At 42.8% G+C, this 16,715-nt stretch overlaps 1 protein-coding gene across 2 annotated transcripts in view; it reads left to right on the top strand.

The window, feature by feature from the left end:
- Positions 1 to 16,715, top strand: part of plxnb2b (plexin b2b) — a 130,505-nt gene that overhangs the window by 76,479 nt on the left and 37,311 nt on the right. For both annotated transcript variants that reach the window (XM_053426247.1, XM_053426246.1), the window contains 11 exons: positions 7,310 to 8,433; positions 8,839 to 9,027; positions 9,128 to 9,253; positions 10,149 to 10,249; positions 11,610 to 11,736; positions 12,245 to 12,404; positions 13,281 to 13,392; positions 14,543 to 14,654; positions 15,025 to 15,126; positions 15,813 to 15,908; positions 16,482 to 16,569. In XM_053426247.1, coding sequence (XP_053282222.1) covers positions 7,312 to 8,433; positions 8,839 to 9,027; positions 9,128 to 9,253; positions 10,149 to 10,249; positions 11,610 to 11,736; positions 12,245 to 12,404; positions 13,281 to 13,392; positions 14,543 to 14,654; positions 15,025 to 15,126; positions 15,813 to 15,908; positions 16,482 to 16,569 — 2,335 coding nt within the window. In that variant the 5' untranslated portion in view covers positions 7,310 to 7,311. The remainder of the gene's footprint in view (positions 1 to 7,309; positions 8,434 to 8,838; positions 9,028 to 9,127; positions 9,254 to 10,148; positions 10,250 to 11,609; positions 11,737 to 12,244; positions 12,405 to 13,280; positions 13,393 to 14,542; positions 14,655 to 15,024; positions 15,127 to 15,812; positions 15,909 to 16,481; positions 16,570 to 16,715) is intronic.

Genomic DNA, 16,715 nt, shown 5'->3' with positions numbered 1-16,715 from the left:
GTATTTAGGCCAGAGCAGCTGGATCCCAGTGAAGTGGACGAGGCCCATCAATCCGCTGCCTGTGCCGGGTACCCTGAATACAATGGCTGGGCTGGCTGCTTTGGAGTCCAAGTCAGTCAAATTGAAATAAATGAACTGCCAGCCCTGACGGCAGGGTAATTGTTCATATGGAAATTGGATTGTCGTCGTCACACCAGCCTCCCATTGCAACTCATGAAACAATTTCACTGTAAGGATGGGACAGGAGTGTTTGCACGTCAAAAATAAAGAAGCGAGATGGCAGACGAGCAGAGAAATAAAAAGAGAGTCCTACACACTCTCCCACTTCTCGTTTAACGTTTAACAATGCCGCCTGTTCTGTCTATCCTCCCTTTCGGATGCGGCAGGAGGAAATAAATGGACCCGAATCCGCCCCGTCGTATGGCTCCTAACCCACGTTGTCATGTTGCCTATTATACTCTTTTATCAGGCCTTTTCAGCATCGTTGCAAGAGACTATTCCTTCGGAGCATTAACCCCTCACTTACCTCTCCCTTCCCCCGGTCTCCACCCAGCCCAGAGGCCTCTGGGGACATGCAAGTAATTTAATAACTGTTCAATTTGATCAGAGTGTAACACTGAAAGCGGCTTCCGTGTAAGGACACACATCAGTGTCAGACCCTGGCATCTGTCAAAGCCAGCATTGCGATGAAGAAAGTGCTGAATATGAATGCTCTAGGTATGGGGTGATATCCTATTATGTTTCCAGGGTTGGGTGTCTGCTTCCTTTTTATTTACTATATCAGTCTACTTTCAGTATCTGTATTAATGACTTAGCACTCATGCTGCTTCAAAACTTACCAGGTCAGCACTTGTTCAAATGTTTGTGTGTGATCTAATCATTAGACACACATTCCACTCCCCTATCGTTCCCTCCCTACCTGGCTTCTCTCTTGATCCCTCGATCGGACTAACCCGCACACCTCCTCCTGGTGGGTTTCGTCCTAGAAAAGAGGGGAGGCGCGTGGCAAGAGGATCGGCTGAGCAGCTTGCGGACTGCCATGCTGGGTGTTAGAGCCCCTGTGTCAAAGAAACACACAGCGTGGCAGTTTGAAGAGAAGAGTGTGTCTCTGTGTGGTCGGAGTGGGATTACCTTGTCAGCACTTCAAACTGTGCCGGTGTACGTATTAATGCGTGCACATGTGTCTCTGAAGCCCATGAATCTGTGTCGTGTGTTTGTGTGCACACCTGCCATTTTTCAATTATCTTTCCTTTTCTTCTGCTGTGAGCTGCTTTTCCTGTCCAGACATGTCCTAACTTGTGGAGGGTGGTACTGTAGCTGTCAACTAAATGTGTGTGTGTGTGTGCGTGTGCGTGCGTGTGCGTGCGCACGTGTGTAATGACTAGTGAGCCAACACAGGGATACACCTTCAAGTGCTACTTTCAGGTCTGTGCATGCAGAATCCCACAGATTGTCTGTAATGTTTATTTCCCCCCCCCAAGGGATCAAATAAACTGGAGGTGAAAATTACGATTCACTGAGTCGTATCGTGACTGTGCAGTTTCTTTACTGTTCTCCAGTCGCCACTGATAATGCCACCGATTCGGACTGATTCGTTCAGCAGTTACCTGTAGACTGCTATGTAAGGAAGCCGGTTACTCTTCGTTTTTGAGCAGGTTTCAAATGTCATCCCGGAGCAAACTGAAGGATTTCACGTGTCTGTATTAAGCAAATAAGGTCATGACTTAGCTGGGAGGTAATTGAGGGGATGAGACGTTGCGCAAACACTAGACGAGAGAACATGGTGAGGTGATAATGTTCCTCTGACCTGCAGAAACACCCTGAGGCTGAGTTTTTCTAAATAGTGAACTGTAAGCTTATATGTTAAGGTTTGAGCAGAAGGACAGTGTTTGTTCTCAATACCCAGACCAACATTTTCAAGTTCTGCTCTGGAAATCACACGTGTTTGTTCGTAGCACATCGACTAAAAGCTCTGAAAACTTGTCTTTCCAAGTTGCTATCTTCTTCAGTGTAATCGTTGCATATGGCACCCCCTAGTCATCTTTTTATTTTCCTGCTGTATTCTCACCAGGGCTCACTCTGACATTCTCCGGACATTTTTCTAGGCGGGTTGGGGAGCGGAGCAATCAACTCGGAAGTTTGCATTCTTTCATGCAGCCCCTCTGTATTATTTCAGGAGAATGTCCTGAACTGGTCAAATCAGATTGGACCAGTTAGTTTAGGTTAGTAGCTCAGTTAGTTTAGGTTAGTAGCTCAGTTAGTTTAGGTTAGTAGCTCAAGAGCTGCACACTTTGTTGTTGCACTCATTTCTGTTGCTATCATTGTCTCTTCATAAGTTTATAACAAGGAAGTAACATGGTGTTCATCACCGCTGAGCTGACAACAGTTCTCTGATTCCCCTGTGAGGGTAGCTCCTCTGCTATCAGCCTCCGGTTCAGTCAGGAACAGTGATTATCAGGTTACACTCTTCAGTTTGTAGATCTCCAAACTAAAATATTTTTATTATCACAATAAGGTAAAATGTGGAGTGAGAATTAAGTAGATTTCTCTTCGACTGTCGAGCCGTTTTATTTTAGAGATTGTCTTTCACAGAATCACATTTTTCAGATGTGCCATTAGCACAAGATGTGTTTCATCATTATTTATACCACAGGCCTTTGGAGGCTTCATTAGCTGCAGGCTGATGCCGCGTGCAGCCTCTAAATGTAACAGCTTTCTTTTATTTATTCAGAATAGCCACGTGTTGGATGGTATGCCCAGTTACCATGTTCTCTGACAGGGTCTCAGAGACATGTTGGGCAAAGAGAGGTGGGCTGACCTGGAGGGGCTTGGATGGGCCTTCATTCCACCTGTGTCGCTTCCACCAGACGTCTGCCTCTCCTCTGCTCTTTGAAGGCTCTTTAATTCCAGCGTTCAGGATTAAACCCATGAAAAAGGATGAGAAGTGATAGAGTGACAGAAGGACATATCCTAGGAGAAAAACAGGCTCCTTTGAAATATGTTGAGAATTCCGTTTGCACTGACCTACAATGCAGCATCTGAGCGAGAAATGCGTGACACTTTTTTGTGATCGGGGGCTGGCTATAGGATTAGCATGAATAGGAAAGTGTCTCTTTGTAGTCATGGATGTGAGTGGAACCGGAGTTTTCTGAGGCCTAAATCCCCCCCCCGAGCCTATCGTCCCCGTGTTGTAAATCACGGAAGAAGAAAGTTGCTTCGTCACAGGAATCATGTGCTTTTCTGACATAATCCACCTTTCATGTGGTCTGAGTGAATCGAAAGAAAAATGAATATTTCAGTTCTGAGTGGACAGCACACAATGGAAGTGTATTCAATGAGGAAGTCATGCTTCAGTTGCTGTCCATATTTACTGTCACACTATATATTTAAACATGAAACCTATGGTGGCTTCGGGAATTCTAGTAATCATATGATTATTGCACGTGCCACATGACAACAACACCCATTGTGTGAGGATGCACACACCTCACTGGCTGCTGATAAAGTCACTGTCACATGTTTACACTTAGAGAAAAAAAATGCATATTAAAAGTCATGTGGTATGTCAGACCTGAAACTGTTAAACAAAACACAAGGGTTTTGGTAGCATGCATAGTTTGCGATGTCTTTCTGTGTTGCAGTTCCCTCTCAATGATACAGATATTAACTTAAATTAAAACTACAAACAAGATTAACATCTGATGACTAAGTCAAACATTCAGATCAGAAGTTATCTCAGTACTCGACTTGGCTGTAAACACCATGGACACCTACTGTCTCTATTGCTTGTGACGTAATGTGTTTCAATGGTTTTTTCTCTACTCAACTACTTCACCTTATCTTCACTTCACATTGTCACACTATGATCAAGTGACCCTAGAAACCCCCACTCTTTGAAAAGTAATGAATGATATGTTTATACTTGCACATTTCAGAAATAGAAATTGTCACATAAAGCTAGGGTTGGTAATCCTGGAAAAACAAGAGTCGGCTACACTTGCAAATGCAACCAATACATGGTCAAAACACATGAACTTGCTCTGATAAACAACTGCAAGAAGCGGATAATTTTTTTGTGACTTCCTCGCTAACTTCTGAATATCGTCTCTGCTTCAGTGGCCTGTTCTGCTCAAGACTCCGGTCATATGCAGTGAGGGCAGGGTGCACGCAGGCAAGCAGGTCGGTTAGTTACAGACGCGTACGTGTTTACATGCAGGCGGCAACAGGCTTTTTTTTCAAACAACTTTATTTATTGATGGCTCTCAGATACGTGAAGAGGATTTCAACAAATAAGGGGGGGAAAAGGGTTTCAGAAACGACTTACCAACCCTACCCGAAATCAAAGAATAAAAATAAGTAAACATAGATGATGGAAACTTTATAAGTAAACAACAAAAGTTCACATCCACAGCAAGCTTTGGATTTTTCAAATAATGAAACGCGTCTGTTATCACAAGCTGTGCATTCATGCAGTCAGTTTATTTGGGCTTAAATAGATTTTTTTTTTCTGGCTAAGCAGAAAATCATGTGTTCTTGCTCCAAAGTCTCTCAAGTTGTTGCCAAGATTCAGCCCTGCCCTAAATAAATACCCAGCGTATAAGGCTTTGTGGTGCTCACTTTTTACAGAGAAAACTTAACTACACCGCTTTCATTTTTTTATTTTATCATTCCTCAGTCTCCCTGTGAACACTTTTTGCAGTTTGCCACCACCCTTTGTGAGAAGGGCACCACTGTGTTTCGCTCATGTCGTCAACATTTGGAGGCAGCGAAAGCGTTTTGCAGCTCGAGCAGTTTTCGTGATGCTTCCTTGAAAAGTCAAACATTAAAAGCGAGGGACTGCGGCGCCTCTTAAAGCTGACACATGCTTGTAATTGTCATTCAAAGTTACCAGTGGAAATGTCTTTGTAACTGAAGTTGTGTTACTTTGGAGCCGAAGTTATTTCTCGCAAGATGTTCCTTTTATTTTGTCCACCCATTTTGAGTGCCCCTAAACTTGTCAAGGTTTTTTTTTCTTTTTCTAAGTCTATTCCTCTTAGTTAAAACTCAGCACACGGTTGTCTGCCCCTCCCTCCTAATTAAAGCTTTAAAAACCCACCACACACATTTCTGTCCTGGATAAACGCAGGCAGGGGGTTTTATCGCATCATTTCTATTTTAGTGAAAAATTTTTAAGACTGTGACTTGAAAAGGTCACAATGCATTTATGCAATAAAATGGTGTGGGAGGGGGGTGGAGGACTGAAGTAGTAAATGGGGAAGAAAATAAACTATCCACTGGAGTAGTGGGAATGGGGGCGCAGGTTAACAAAAGACAAAGTGTAATTAGATGTTATTTGACATGTTCAAGGTGAAATGAGAAGGAGGCTGCTATTGAAAGCATTTGAGCTCGATACAGCGTGGAAACGTAGACAACACATTTGCTGTGTGGGCAAAAGCTCAGTGAAAGCCACCTGCAGTTCCATATTTACCACCGCCTGGGCAAACAGCAGTGAGCGAGGACGCCACAGACACCTGCTGTTACATGATGCCGTCTGTGTTTCTACTGGGATATTATCAGATCATGTTACCTGAAACAAAACGGTGTACTTCCTGAGCTGGGATGTCGGTGAAGAAGAGAAAAAAAAGAAGCAGAGAGCAAATGAAGCTGGAACGGATCCAAGCTTTTTAAATAGGCTTTTATTGTGTTATGCTTTGAGATCAAGGTCTCGGCCTTAATCTTTCCTCTTTCACGGCACTTTTAATTTTCACCAGCTATCGTTTCTGATGTTAAGTCAATTAAATCCAAAATTACATGCTCTTTGTAGAAGTGGAGCAGAGAGCTGCGTCACACAAACTGTACTATACAGTTATACTATTAGAGTGCATGATTTTTGTATTTGTTTTAATACCTCAAACCAACATCTTGATTTAAACTGTCAGTATTAATCTTGATGGGTTAATTCGTTAGCTTACAAAGGAAAAAACACGTTGTCTCATCTACTTGTTTAATTTTTAGCCACGTTGCTAGTTTGGATGAATTTTATTTGGATAGATATGTCATTGAGATTCCTGCTGGCATCTTAAAAATAACGCAGATGATTTGAATTTGAGATAATTGAGATCTGTGCCATTTATGGTATTTTAAAGATTTGCTGTGAACAAAGAAAACTTTGCACCATTGAGGTCTGTTTGTTATTCTGATCGACTGCGATGCTTTATCTGGAAGGAGATGTTGATTTCACAGTTTTACACTTTGCAAGCAAAATTAATTTGACCTAATAAGGATTTGAGTGGCTGTAGGACAGATATCTTAAACCCTTACCCAATCATATTGGAATTTATTTGCATAGTTCGATTCAACAAGAGGTATTAATGCTGTCAAATCAGTGAATCAGTTTTTGGGTAAACTCTTTTTCTCACATTACAATTTAATGGGAAAATCTATATCATTCTCATATCTGTGCAGTGAAGGCGGAGCCATCGGATAGTTTAAATGGTAAAGTCTCTATTTATGTATAGTTTTCTAGTCTTTACACTTCACAGAACAGTTTTACCAATAGCTCATTCACACATATACATACATACATACATACAGTACAGGACTTACTGATATGATTTTCAGATTTGTAATGCTCTCATGCAGAACCCTGTGCTCTCACTCAAATATACCCTGCTTGTGCTCACAGATTTCTCCTCAGCACATGGATTTATTGTGTGCAACAAGTCCGTTGCACAGAGTTTCAGTTATCGGGTGGATAGGTGAAATTGTCCTGTAAGTCTATTCCGAAATATGACCGTGAAATCAATAAGTCTCTTGAATAAACATGGGAGAAAAAAACCCACATACTTTTGGGTTTTACTGTCTTGCCGATGGAAACATTGGGATGGAGAATGGAGGAGCCGGGGATCAAACCACCGAACTTCTTGTTTCTCTACCTTCTCAGCTTGGCTGCCCCCTTAGTAAAAAGAGTAAAATATGTGCAGACAGTTAGCCTGGCTCTGTTGAAGGCAATACAGTCCACCAACCAGCACCTCTCAAGCTCACTGACATTGTATCTCTGTTTAATCCGTACAAAAAACACTAAACTAAGCCAATAGTCTCCTGACTCGAGCTACAGTGTTATCGTGCAGACATGACAGTGGTATCAATCCTTTAATCTCACTCTCTGCAAGAAAGGGAACAACTGCATTTCACAGGCCGTCAAATTGTGGCATTAAACCTTGTGATTGCATCGTGAACATATGAATGCAGACATGTTCTACAATGAGCATTTAATCCATGCATTTATTTGACTGATAATAAAACACCTCTCCCTCTCTGTTCCCTCCAGAGATGGCAAGCTGGGTCTCCCTCCTCCTCCTCTTCCTCTGCCAGTCGATCTCACAAGCTCAGGAGGAGAGCGGCAGCGTCCCCGTCCTGGAGTTCACCTCTGAGACCCCCATCAACAATGTGGTCCAGGACCCCGTGACTGGCCGCATCTACCTGGGAGCGGTCAACACCATCTTCCAGCTGGGGCCATCGCTGCAACTCGAGGCCCGTGCCGAGACCGGCCCCAAAGAGGATGCGCGGATGTGTACACCTCCCGCTTCGGCCTGCCAGGACACGAAGCTCATGCCCAATCTCAACAAGCTCCTGCTGGTTCACCCGTCCAACAGCTCGCTTATAGTCTGTGGCAGCCGCTATCGTGGCATCTGCTCGCTCCTCAACCTGACCAACGTGGAGCAGCAGCTGTACTACAGTGACAGTAAAGGAGAGAGGACTTACGTGACGAGCATAGAGGATAACGTGAACGTGGTGGGCATCATGTCCTTCTTCAAAAAAGAAGGAGACAGATTTAGCGTGTTTCTTGTTGGGAAAGGCTATGGAAGCCTGGACAGCACAAAACTCATCAGCACGCGGATCCTTAAGGACTACCGGGAGTGGGTGGTGTTTGAGAGCATCGTTGAGGCTTCTGCGGTACAGACTACGCCATTCGTCCCCAAGTACCTGCACGACTTCCGCCATGCCTTCAAAGAGGACGGGTTTGTTTATTTCCTCTTTTCGCGGACACTTGACGGTACAGACAATAAAAACTTGACCTTTGTGTCTCGTCTTTGCGAAGACGACCCTCACTATTACTCCCACACAGAGCTCCAATTAAACTGTGGCTCAAATAACCGCTACAACAAAGTCCAAGCTGCGTATGTGGCTTCTCCTGGCAAAGAGCTGGCGCGCGTCATGACTGGTACTTATGGGAATGTCCACTCCTTGAACAAAGTCCTGTTCATAGTGGCAAGTGTGGACGACAACGAAAACGACTCTGCCCTCTGCATGTACCCGCTCAACTTCATCAATGAGCGGCTCGTGGATATTATCAGCGCCTGCTACAGTGATTCAGGGAAAATTTCAGGGTTCCCCGCTGTGGACATCCCCTACTCATCTAAAACTGATGAATTCTGCACGTCAAAAATTGCAGTAAGTGTTTCTTTTGTGGTATCTGATAAAAAAAATGAAACAAAAGTGGTATAAGAATTCCCTTTGCTCCAAATCAATAATACACATATGTGTCACTGTTTGTTTTAATGTCTCAGTGTTTACTTTGTTCTGCAGATCCTTTGTATTGCTCTCTCTAAATATCCTGCCTCACACATTTCCCTCCCTCCATGGCTCTTTTCCCAATTCCCTCAACTCATCCAGGATAACACTATATAGGAATGGTAGAAAAGTAGCAGCCCAAGGGCCAAATCTGTCCCTCTAGAGAATCTGGCCCTCAGCCTGGAAACCAGACCAATCAGCGAGCTCATGTGTATTCGCTTCCATGGATGGGTCTGGTGCTCCCAGTGTGCAATCAATCTAATACTCTTTGCTTTCTCTTTGCAGAAAGACACGTTGAAAGACTTCAAGTGCGGGGCTGACTTTCTGCCTTCCCCTCTGGCCAGCAAGCCCAAATATGCCTTGACGGTAGACCCAGTGTTGACCCAGTCAAGCCTTCTGACCGCTGTGGCCGTCGCTGTGGAGAATGATCATACCATCGCCTTCTTGGGGAACAACCAGGGAGAGGTCTTCAAGGTGGAGTTGTCTTCTGATCCGCTGCTCTCCTCTACTTTGTCCTTTAAACTTTCACCTGGAGGTAGGAGGATAAATGTCTGACATTTTGTTTTCTGTGCAGGCCCACCTGACCGCGGCGTCAGGTGTGTACAGCAAGACTTCCGGCAACACCATGGGAGAGAAGGTCAACAAGAACCTTTTCTTTGACCTCAGTGAAAGCCACCTTTACATTACGACTGAGAAAAAGGTATACAGATATCATACATCATGTAACACGTGTCCACACAGGAGGCATTCAGACCAATATTACTGTAATCACCTGTGTTTTATGCAGCACTAAGAGCCCAATGCACATACAACAAATATATTTATATACATACATACATTCATACATACAAACATCCATCCATACATACATACATTTAGGTCTAAAAAATGCTTTGGTTTACATAAAGTGTCAGTTAAATGATTTTAATAGAGGCTCATCTCTTCCATTAGATATATATTCAGACATAAAATGGTCCTCTTTGTTTATTTAGAGTTTTATGTCAATGACTCATGCTGTTAAATTAGTTTTCCCCACAAAGGAGTTGATTATACTTCCTCCTGTTTTACAATCAACAGTTAAATGTTTTTTTACAGAAAACTAACAAAGCCAGAAGAACACTCTGGATCTGCACCAATTTCACTCTCATAAATAGCAGTCCCCGAAACATGTCTGATATTTTCCCCTCAAGATCTGTGAATTATGCTCTGAGAAAAGAATGAGTATGTTGAAAAATGCCCTATCTGGCAATGTAAAAGAGGGTTAAGATTTATTGGAGTCTTTCTTGACCCATACCACATCCTCAGTGGTAATCTGTCCCGTAGTTTTTTTTTAATTGTGCTACTTATAAAAAACAAAAGTTGAATCCTGCCTACACTCACCTCCAGCACACCTGGCCAATCGCGGCACTATAGGTTGGTGTGGCTGTCAGATCGTCTGTTTTTGGAAAGTCGGACACCACCTACGCTAGATGGACGGAATTGTTTTAGTAATTTAACGTGGGTAGCAGACGTAGAGGGCTCATTTCCATTGCAAATGCTTTGTGCTGTGTCTTTTCATTAGTGCACTGTTCATCAGATCATATTTCATGTTGTAGATCACCAAGGTGCCAGTGCAGACGTGCCTCCAAAAGAAAGACTGCCAATCATGTGTGGAAATGATGGACCCTTACTGTGGCTGGTGTGTCCTGGAGGGCCGGTACGATTCACACACGGCGCACGCCCACATGCACGCACTCACGCACACACTTCTGTACTTCTATCTTAGTGAGGACATTGGCATAATGCATTTACCGACACCTTACCCTAACCTTGACCATCGCAGCTAAATGCCTAACCCTAAAAGCAAGGCACCAGCCTCTGAGAAACTGGGGACTGGTCAAAATGTCCTCACTCAGTAAGGTCTATGCTCAAAATGGTCCTCACAAATATCTAAATACAAGTACACACACACACGCACGCACGCACACACACACACACACACACACACACACACACACACACACACACAAACTGCATCTTCTTACAAATATACGGACACAGCATCAGACTAACACAAACACCCACACATCCAATTCCATCTGTAAAACACAGCGGGGTATTTGTTCAGTATTTTATCGCATTCACTTTTAGTACCCCCTAGTGTTTATATTCCATCTCCTGTTGTTCGTGCAGCCGTAAGGAATTAAAGCTGTTTGTCAGCCTCATGCAGTGAAGGCACTCTGTGCAATTTACTCTCATCAGCCTATATTTATCAGACTCTGGAGGGAAGGGGGGGAGGCGTGTGTCAAGCTTTTGACTGGGATGTGAACCGCAACAGGAAAAAAGCAGAAAACCAGTTGTGTCCCTCTTCAGGTTATTGATAGTCTGCACATTCAAACGAAATGATGCTGCATCCAGCTCAGGAATGTAGTTTAGAATTCTAAGGGTTTCCTAAGAAGGTATAAAAACAACCTGAAGTAAAAAAAATTGTGGGGTTAGTAAATGATGTTGACGACAGTGTAATCAGACATAGAAAATGTAAAAATAATGTATAATAAATAGATCAATATAATGCAAACAGATATTAGGATATTGCCTTTAACAAATGGATCAATCTCTCACTCTAGCAATTATTATTGTGATCAAATTATATGAATCCTAAGGGAAAGGTTAGTTGATGCTGATGGAATCAAGTTGCCTGTTTTCCTCTGATAAACTTTTCAAAACCCCCAAAAATATTCTTACAAAAAAAACATTCTGTTTTACATTTATGCTTAATAATGAGACAAATAACGAATTTTGAATTAAGTGTTTTTTTATTGTAATAATGTGACGCATAACCTTCTGCCAATGTGGCTGTTTACTATTTGAGATATCTATACAACACTTTACTTTGAAAATCTGCATCAGCCTTGCTTGAAGTCACTTGGATCAGGGGCTTGTTACTCAAAACAGCACATTGAAAATCTGTTGGAGTCCATGGGCTTTGTTTGTTTTTGTGGTTTGAGACCTTGTGGAAGCGTTTTGGGGGCTGTGGAGTGGAGGCTGATGGGAGATTATTCATCGTTTGTCTGAAGGTGTACCAGGAGGTCTGAGTGCCGGCGGGCAGAGGAGAAGAATGGCTGGCTGTGGAGCCCTAGGCAGCAGTGTGTCAAGATTGTCTCCTTCTATCCCCCGAACCTCTCCTGCAAAAAGACTCAGAAGGTACAAAGCTGCTTCTCTTCTCACTCATTCCTGCCTTTGTTCTCGCCACCTGTCGTTGTCTCCCTCGCTATGCAGTACATAAACCCACTTTCCTTCATGTCGCACAAACATGCACTGTGAAAAAAACAGTTTTCATTGTGAATCAGAGATCCTGGCTCTTGCTCTTCCTACTCGGTATTGATCCACCTAAAAAACTCCATCCTGGCTTATTATAACTGACCTGGTTGATTGTGCTCCCAGCCTGAAGATGGAGAGCCTCTCTTATGTGTTTCCTGACTACTTCTCTGTCCCTCCCTCTGTGACTCACTCTGCATTTCCGCCAGCCTCTCCCACTTTTCTCATTCTCAATCAATCCCCAGCCTTTGGAACGGAAACTGTTTCTATGCCGAAGGTTTCAATTACACACTAAGCAGAGAAATTTTTTAATATCAACTAATATTATGCTGCAAAACGGCTCATTAATGTTCTCAGCAGTTCACGCAGCTCTGTATATCATCTTTCTGTTCAGGTGAGGATAAATATCCCCTCCCTGCCGACCATCGGACTCTCAGATCGTCTGCACTGCACCATCGAGTCCTTCAAGAGTGAAGGAAGCATGTCGGAAACTGGTCAGGTGTCCTGCGATCTGCCTCAACCCTCACTTATACCACAAACACCTGAGGGCCAAGGTATTTCCTTTATAATGAACCCCGCCCTCCTTTTTTTATTTCATCCTCTTTCAAGGCAAACTGTTGTTCTCTGTTTTGACTTGTGTTGAGCAAATGCTCTGGTGCTACAGAGCCTGAGGGACCCCAAAAAGCCTCGTGTTTAGATCCCATGTCACTTGGTTCAGGTAATTTGAGAAAATGCAGATTTAGTTTTTTGAACCACAAAATTAGAAGATCAACAAAGGTGGATCTTGCTTATTTTTCTGTTAATTCATCATCCGCATCAGGAGAAGAGATCTGTCTGTTGCGTCTTTTCCACAGCCTGTTCAAGTCCGAAATGTTGTACCATTATCCTGCGTCGAGATTCTGTGAAAAACAAATGAGCAGATCCAGATTTTCCGCAGCAGAGCCAGATTGAGGTCTGTGTAAAAGGCAGAGCCGGAATGACTGGATAGACACTGACGCTGCTGTGTTACACATCACACCTCTGATTCCAGAATGCTGGCAGTGCTATCCGAAATCACACTCCGGGGCAGCATGATGCCCGCCTTTGTTTGGTTCAGTTTGAACATGCAACATAATGCAAGCTCTTCTTCTCTGTTTAAAAGAGGCAAATGTTAAAGTAGGTCAATACTAAGCAATTCAAAAGCGCTGGTGGTTCTTTTTGAGGCTGAAAGAATAACCTCTATTCGGTTAATTCAGAGATTTAAAAAGTGTTTGGTTATATTGAATTACTCAAAAGTCATGTCATGTGAGTCGGAGCTTATCCTTCCTGTGCTGTTCTATCTTCAGATGCATAAATGAAAGATCTTATAATGAACTGTGTGCCTCTGATATTCAGACTCCTTGGTTGTAAATGTAAATACATATCAAACCCTCTCTTTGCTGTTCCCCCAGACTTTGTTGCCGTGGCCATTACGGTGTTCGTCAATGAGACTGTGGAGCTTTCTACACGGGAGTTCAAGTTCTACAGCTGTGCCGCTACAGGGAGAAAATCTGAAAACATACCGTAAGTCCCTTTATCTTTTCGAATTATTTTCTTATAAATAATTATAACATTTTCAACTGGTTTTATCTTTGGTACATGTCAGTACTTTGTATCACATTGCTTGTCTCAGCCAGACAAGAAAAACTATAGTTTTCTTTTCCTGGTAATCTTTTCTTCGTCGCTGCTCCAAAACATCAGTTGCACTTTACTGCCACTGGCAAGTACTGTTTTTAGAGCAGCAAACAAGAAGTGATTTACGATAGAGTAGCATTAGCCAGAGAAACCTAAAAGTTCAGCAATTTGGTAATATTTCACTCTGTAAAGTCCAGGATGAGTAGCATACAGCAGTTAAAATATGTTGTATATGTTGTCATTTTTTAAATGTAATGGTTTTCGGATCAGTACTTGATCAGAAACCAGCATTCATACCACAGGTTAGTTGCAAAACTGTTACCTAACTATTGTTTTTCTTCTTCATCCTCTTAAAATTCACTCATCTGAAGGTGTTTGCCCCTTATTCCAATAGGATTCTGTAGACTTGGGGGTTTTCCCGTGTCTTAGTATTGTTCTGCCAGTCACTGAGATGCAGACCGTGATTACAGAAGGTTCCAATGAGTCAGACTCTTCATCCATCAGTTCTGCTCTGTCACTCACTGAAAATACAGTGACACTGAACACAGTATCCACTGACAACCTTGATGCAAACGTATCACCGCGCCCAAACAGATGAGAGATCAAGGCTCTGTTTGTAAATTGTGATGCATGGTAGTTTTGAATGCACCTCTTGCATTTTTGCACTCTCCTGCTTTTATTACCGAGCTGAGGAAATTGCCTCCGTTTCCTTTTCATTAATCAAAAAATGAAAGTCGATCTTGCTATTTTTTCCTCTCCCCCTTCCTGATGTTTTTTCCCCCCTTCATTTCTTTCATGCCGAGGAATGTGTGATGAACGAGTATTTCTTATGTGAACTTGCAGAGATCTATTTGGTTGTCAGGAGCATGGATTTTTATGCCGGACACTCTTTGATGAGTTTGCATGTTTTAGATTTTTGTTTGTCTGTGTTTTTTTATGTATGTGTGTGTGTGTGTGTGTGTGTGTGTGTGTGCTCCTGCATAATTGTGTGTGTAAAAGCACTTTCTCATCTTGGCTGCTTATCTCTGTGTATTTTCAGATGCATGTCATGCGTGGCAAGTCAGTGGGGCTGCCAGTGGAACGTAGTGGACCACACCTGCAGCGACATGGACGACAGCGTGGTGGGCACCAACATCATCAAGTACCGCCAGGTTGGTTACACGAAGGTCAAATGTCAGGGACTCTTTTCTCCTAGAGTGTGTGTGATGATAATTGTGGCAAAGTGCAGCCCGAAAAGTTTAGTAAGACGCATCTAATCACCACACATGACATGCTGCCGCAGAGATCCAAAGTCCCCCTGAAAATGAATAAAAAACTAAAATCCTGCTATCAGCTTCCCATATCTTGCGTGACAAATGTTTGAAGGGTGGAGGATTTCAATTCACAAGTCAGCAGATGTTGCGGCGATACACTTATCTGTCGCTGCAGATGAGAGGGTGTCCGTTAAGTGCTTGGCATATTAAAATGTAAATGACTGAAAATGGAGGAAAAGTATCTGATTTGTGTTTGACGCCTTCTCAGGGAGCGAAGTGTCCTCAGTTTGAGAATCCGGATCCTGTGCTGGTTCCCGTCGGCTACAAGACGAAGATCAGCTTCGAGGGGATAAATCTGAAGCTCTATGAGGTAAAGTGGCACAGGCACGGAATTTCATGTTAGGACCATGCTGAACCAATCGGTCGCAGCTTTTTAAACAGTGATTTCATAGATACTCCCAACTCGTACAAAACTATACACACACTGACAAAAGAAACTTTTCTGATGCAAAAAATAATCCATTATTTTATCATAATCTATAAATTTCGGTCGCCGAACTGATGTCGGTGTAGCTCAGACGTAAAGAGGCTTTCAGTCAAACAGCCCTATGGATTTTTCTAGTGTTCTCACATCGAGAATCAATTAACATTCTGATCTATGCCTGTTTTTATTCACCTCTACATGCTTTAAGTTGTCCCCTGGATGGCACAGAATTTATATGTCTTACCACTGAAAACATGTTTACCAACACTACCACACCTTCCGTTGGGACAAGGAAAGATAATCCAATCTATATTTCTCCAGGTGGGCACAGATGGCATGGTTATATCTACACGCACAAGAATAGTCTTTTACATTTCTTGTCTGTGATGAGGAAAAAAGGAGATCACCGAACAGTATTTCAATTTGTTTTGTTGTGTTCTTATTTTGTATTTAGGTTATATTGTGTTTTTTCTGTTTTATGTTCATTGTATGCACCTTCAACCAAAGCAAATTCCAGGTAGGTGTAAACCTACTTGGCAATAAATACATTCTGATTCTGATTCTTATTCCAGGGTCGTGCATTCACCATCGGCACTGAGCTCATGAGGAATGTGGAGGAAGAGGTCAACCTTGAGGAGGGGCTGTTCTATACCTTCAGCGGCTTCAATGTGAGTGCGACCGTTTCATGCTGAACTGCTGATTTTGTCCATAACTGAGCTTTTTTCAGATGGCTTGTGGGAAATTTATCCTCCACTCACTGCAGGTCCTTGAACTATGGCTGATTAGTGGACCTGATTATCAAAGTATAAATTGGAGCAGCTATGACATAGTGGAATATACTGAAGAGCACAACTTGATCTCAGATCAGCTGAAAAACTTTATATGCACACATCAGTGTTCCAAACTTAAAAATCAAATCACTGGTTTCCACAGTGCCTTTGATACTCTATAGCTCCCTCTAACGGTCAGACCCCCCTCACTGTTATTTCCGGTACTCCTCCACATAGTGAAATCTGTGATTGGGAGGCTCAAACAGTGCCAAGCCCCCAGCTATGTTTTTTTTCCGACATTGATTTCTTCAGCTGAAAAACTGCCAGGCTGGGTATCATTTTTCCCCTTTTTTTTCCCCCCATTGGCATGAGGGGGAGCAGCAGCCAACATTGTTTGCTGATTAGAGCTTAAGTGCTATTAATCACCCCATTCTGTATTAATAATTCATTTTCTTCATTTTCATTTCTTAGTTTTCCTACAATAAGTCACCAGAGACCAATGTTCTTTTCTACGTGAAGGACAAGGAGTCAGGCAAGAAGATGGACAGCACGCTGAACGGTACGCTCGCACATTTTAATGTGGAGATCTTATTTATAATGCCCTGTGTGTGCACCGCTAGTCCCAGTGCAGGAGCTCTGCTAGACTCGAGGAGGGCACCTTAGACAGACAATAGATGATTAAACAGAAAGTGAATTGTTATAACT

The sequence above is a fragment of the Pleuronectes platessa genome, chromosome 7 (genome assembly GCF_947347685.1).
Source record: "Pleuronectes platessa chromosome 7, fPlePla1.1, whole genome shotgun sequence".
Taxonomy (NCBI): Eukaryota; Metazoa; Chordata; class Actinopteri; order Pleuronectiformes; family Pleuronectidae; genus Pleuronectes; species Pleuronectes platessa.
Note: the sequence above shows the minus strand (reverse complement) of the source record. Positions and strands in the feature narration are given on the sequence as shown.